Source organism: Sarcophilus harrisii, chromosome 2 (genome assembly GCF_902635505.1).
Source record: "Sarcophilus harrisii chromosome 2, mSarHar1.11, whole genome shotgun sequence".
Taxonomy (NCBI): domain Eukaryota; kingdom Metazoa; phylum Chordata; class Mammalia; order Dasyuromorphia; family Dasyuridae; genus Sarcophilus; species Sarcophilus harrisii.
Genome location: NC_045427.1, coordinates 415,159,572 through 415,164,976, shown reverse-complemented (window position 1 = coordinate 415,164,976; position 5,405 = coordinate 415,159,572). Strand labels below are relative to the sequence as shown.

General features: G+C 36.6%; 1 protein-coding gene across 1 annotated transcript; it reads left to right on the top strand.

Annotated features, from left to right (window-relative positions):
* Positions 1 to 601: 601 nt before the first annotated feature.
* Positions 602 to 5,033, top strand: LOC100932487 (N-formyl peptide receptor 2-like). Its single transcript, XM_012552654.3, has 2 exons — positions 602 to 894; positions 2,879 to 5,033. Exons 1-2 carry the CDS (start codon positions 811 to 813, stop codon positions 3,977 to 3,979), a joined length of 1,185 nt encoding a protein of 394 aa, XP_012408108.2. The 5' UTR covers positions 602 to 810; the 3' UTR covers positions 3,980 to 5,033.
* The last annotated feature ends 372 nt before the right edge of the window (positions 5,034 to 5,405 follow it).

Here is a 5,405-nt window from a genome sequence, read left to right as displayed (position 1 = left end):
AATGTAAACTGTTTGCATTTTCGTTTTTTTTCCCGGGTTATTTATACCTTCTGAATCCAATTCTCCCTGTGCAACAAGAGAACTGTTCGCTTCTGCACACATATATTGTATCTAGAATATACTGCAACATATTTAACATATATAGGACTGCTTGCCATCTAGGGGAGGGGATGGAGGGAGAGAGGGGAAAAATTGGAACAGAAGTGAGTGCAGGGGATAATGTTGTAAAAAATTACCCTGGCATGGGTTCTGTCAATAAAAACTTATATATATATATATATGTATATATATATATACATATATATATGAAGTAGATAATGATCTCCTAGTTCTTCTCATTTCGCTTAGCATCAGTTTACAGTTTTTTTTATTGAAAATAATCATAAAAATAGTACTAGCAAAATATTCTTTATTATATGGCATAGCTCCCTGTGAGAGGAGAAGAAAAATTTTGAGGGTAATTTAAGATTTATAAAACAGAGAATATCAATAAATTTTAAAGAATTAGTTCCAACATAATCTTATGAACATTTTTTGAGCTACATGTTATTTGCAAACATATTATAACTTTAAACAGATTATTTTCTTTACAGTCCATCAAGTGATCCAGTGATCTAGTTTTTACCCTTATTCTTTATCATTGTCCCAAAATAATAGCCAAATTATAAAAGACTAATCCTCTGTTCCTCTTTCTCCCCAGCTGTTTTATTACATCATCCTAACTATTGGTAATCACACTCAACCACAATTCTTTTTTGCTGATTTTTTTTTTGCAAAGATAAGAGTTTTAAACCTTCAGTAAGGAGGGTCATGACCTCAGAAAAAGACATGGCATGGAATGGAAGTAGACACGATTTACTTGTCTCCTGGAGCCTGGAGGTCCAAACATATACGGTAAGGTGAAGGGAGCTAAGGGAAAGCAGGCAAGTGGTCTTTAGAGAAAACATTTTATAGATGGGAAGGGAGGAACTCTGAAGTAGAGAACAGGGGAATATTGCATCTGGGGTCTAAAAAGAAAGAGAGAAGGTGGTAGTGAATGGGTGATTTCTAGAGAGACAGCTCTATTTTCAACACTCAGATAAATAGAAACCCATTGGAAATCTCATGAAAACCTATGGAAAACTCATGACTCATCTTTTTCACCATTCTTATCTGCATCACCATCCTCATTATCCTCACAATCTATAAACATTTATTTCATATTTACTCTGTGCTATAGAGTAGTCAAAGGAACATAATAAACAGTCTTGCCCCTGAAAGGCTCAGGATCAAGTTTGGAAAAACAGACTTAGAGCAAACAATTACAATGCATATAGGAAGCTTTTGCTAAATGTCCTAGAAATGAATGGAAGAGATAAGACAATTCAGGGTTCTGGAATGCTATACCCTTGAAGTGTGATCTTGGGTAGGCTATTTCAATTCTCTGAAACAGAGCTTTCATTCTCTTTCTTTAAAAAAAAATGATGATTTAAAATTTAAAAAAATATGATGATTTAAAAAAAATATGATGATTCCCTTTGCAAAGGTCAAGGGCATGGTGCCCCCCATCTAGAAAATCTGCATAAAATATTTTGTCCTCTTGCTACTAGAAAAGAAGTCTGAATTATTATGATATTAAAAGTTGAAATATGTTTATATCATACAATATTTTATGCATCTCTAACTTCTAATGTGTTATCTGCTGACCTTTACATGTCATCTGTAGCTTTTGCAAAATTCCCACAAATTCCTATTTAATTTCTTAAGCTGATCTAATATCAAAATCTTTGGGAAAGTGCCGTGTGGAAGGGATCAAATATTGGTATTTTTGATTCTTACATGGCATTATTTTTCCAAATAATTTCTTATTTCCTCCCATATCCAGCTTCTTTTCTATAAAACAAGGAATCACAGATTTTAGAGTTGAAAGAACCCCTTCACAGATCATCTAATATAACCAATCTGTAAAAAGGGGTCTTAACAACATAAATAACAAGTGGTCCTTCAGCCTGTGCTTAGAGAGCCCAAGTGAGAGAACCCACCTCCTGAGAATGCCCATTTTACTTCTGAATACTCATATTGTTAGGAAGTTTTCCTTATATTAGGACTAAATATCTTGCAGCATCTTCTACCTCTTAATGCTTTCTAGGGAAAAGCAGATCATGTATTAATTGTCCTCTTCCATGTGATAGCCCTTCAAATATTTAAAGATAGTGATCAGGTCTCATTAAGGTTTTCTGTTCTCCAGAAAAAACTGCCCCCAAGTCCTTCAATTAATTCTCATGTGACATACACTAAAGTCCCTTCAACATCTTAGATTCTATGTTCACAAATATTTTCTAGACTTCTAAGTCTTAATGATCTACACCATTCTGTACTCTAAGAGTTTCTCTAAGAGTCTTTGAGGAAAGATGTTATTTTCATCATTGGCTTCTGAATGTCTCAAATATATTCTGTATTGCTCTTAGGGGAATAATTACTTTGACAGTTTACATATGTATAGTATTTGATTGCTACAAAGTTTTCCTCCATGCACTTCATTTGTTTCTCACAATAGCTCTTTGAATGAAGTAGTTTAATAGTTATTATCCCTGTTTCACAGATAAGGTAACAGATACAGAAAATTAAAATTATATGTGACATAAATTAATCAATGACGAGTCAATGGCTGAGCTAGATCAGCTTGTAGTCATGTTTTTTGAGTCCTTTGCTCTTTCTTCTTGATCACATTAGCTCAAGATAGATTAAAATCATTCTTTTCCTCATATCACTTGGAGGGTGGGAAGCAGAGTAAAGCACCCAGAATCCTTATTGGAGGGAGGAAGCAAGTGGGTAAGAAGTATTGATTGGGAAGGTGATTTGTTGGTGTGTAAACAGGAATGAGCTGTGTCTGTTACAGGCCCTTCCAATGGAGAACGTGACAATATTGCCTCGGGAGAGCTCCTTAGCACCTCTGGACACAGATGTTGACTCTGTTCATCCTGTCTGGGCTGCTCTTGATATCCTGTGCGTGATCATCTTTGGAATAACATTCATCATGGGCACGGTTGGCAATGCACTTGTCATCTGGGTGGCTGGTTTTTGTATGCCTTGTACTGTCAATACTGTGTGGTTTGTGAACATTGCTGTGGCTGACTTTGCTTTCTGCCTCTCTCTACCCCTCAACATGACCTTTGTGATTCTGCATAGAAACTGGCCATTTGGTCGGGTTCTCTGCAAACTCCATGGTGCTATGAATAATCTCAACTTCTTTGCCAGTGTCTTCCTAGTGTCCCTCTATTCGGTGGACCGCTGTGTCACTGTACATTGTCCCCTTTGGGCCAGAAAACACCGAAGGCCACATCTGGCAGTCCTGGAGGCTTTGGGAGCCTGGATCATGGCCCTTGCCTTCTGTGGTTCCTCATTAGTGATCAAGGACACAATCACATACCAAGGTATCACCTACTGCTATAATAATTATGATATCTGGAATGAAACTCATAGGAACCACAGCCTGTGGCAACAGATCGCCATCCCTCGGTATCATGCTCTTATCATCATCCGTTCAGTATGTGGCTTTGTGGGGCCAGCAGTTGTAATTGGAGTCTGTTATGGCCTGATAAGTGCCAAGCTTTGGAAGAAGAAGCTTACATCGTCTAGCCGGCCCTATCGGGTCCTCATGGCTGTGGTTGTTGCTTTCTTCCTCTGCTGGCTACCTTTCCATATGCTACAGTGGGCAGAATTCATTTCCTCTTTGAAGGACTATAAGGCCCTCTACAACACTGTCCAACGGTTGGGCTCAATAGCCACCTCTTTGGCCTTCTTGAATAGCTGCCTCAATCCAGTGCTTTATGTTTTCATTGGACATGATTTTCATGAGCAGTTGCTCCACTCTCTGCCAGCTGCCCTGGAACGAGCCTTTTCTGAGGAGCCACGGACAAAGAACAAGGACAAAGGTCACAAGACAATAAGATATCAACAAACACTGTCTCCACTTGCAGCTAAATTTTCAAAGTTATAGGATTGCTATTAAAATGATTTGTAGCATGCAGCTCATGCCTTTTAAGACTCATTTTACACTGATCGGAGCACTCTGTACCCTGGAGTAAATTTCCCCTCTCTCTCTAAGTTGATTCATCTACAAAAATAGGGGGTTAAATTAGATAGTTTCTAAGGTGCTTTTCATTTTTGTACCCCATGGTATACTAAGCATATTAAGCTTATAAGCATATTAAGGGGAGGATCATAGGATCACAAATGTATAGCAGCAAGGGGCTTTAGAGATCCTTAAAAGTCCAAGGATGTTTAATTTTAGGTTCATGGACCCTTAAATCTTTCATGATTTAAGGCTGTCTGTGAGCCTGGATGGAGAAAAATACTTCTTTATTTTAATCTAATTGATTTATTTTGTAATCATATGCATTTTGTTTTATGCATTTAAGGACATTATTATGTGAAAGGGTCCATAAGTTTCACCAAAGCCTTTGGTCAACTTTTTCATTTTAAAATTTATGATATTTAGTGAATAAAAAGTTGAAAGTTGCTGATTTAAATGAAGTGACTTTCTCCTCAACTAAGTGCCCAACTCACTTGGGTGGAAGTGGCAAAGGTTAGTTTCAAACCAGGACTCTACATTCTTCAATCAATGCTCTTTCCATTCTACCCAACTTGAAAATGAATATATATGATAAAACCAGATAGTTTAAGTTTAGTGGTACAAAGTGCTAGAGATATCAGATTAGGGTAGGACCATTGTGTGCTGGGTTACTCAGAATTTTGTCCTAAAGAATGGATAGAAACTGGAGAGGTGAAGGATAGAGGAGACAATAATATAAAAGTCATTTTGATAAAATATTTTAATGGAGGCATAGATAATATACTTGAAAATTTTGGAAAAAGCACAAACTTGGGAAGGATATCAAATACATTAGGTGATAAGATCAGAATCCATAAATATTTCTACAGAGATATCTAATGAGATATAAGAGGAGACCTTGAGAGATTAAATTTGCTGAGGCAATTGGAGTTATATGACTTGCCCAGAGTCACACAGCTGGTAAATGTTAAGTATCTGAAATCAGATTTGAACTCAGGTCCTCCTGACTTCAGGGCTGGTGCTCTATCCACTGTGCCACTTAGTAGCCCTGAGATAATGTTCTTTTGAAAAAAAATTGGAATTTTTAGTGAATTGCAAACTCAAGATGATTCAACTGGGTAATATGGCAATTAAAAAATAATCATTATAAGATGGTGAAAAGGGAGAGAATAATTGCTTGTTAAATTTTATAGAATAAAATAAAAATCACATTCACAAAGCTTATATAATTTTAGGTTATATTAAAAGAAAGAGAGATTGTGCCTAGAATAAGAGATAGTAGTCCTGTTCTATTCTATTCTTCATGGAAGATATTTGTCACTAACTTCATTGACTACTTGTATGATAGGAT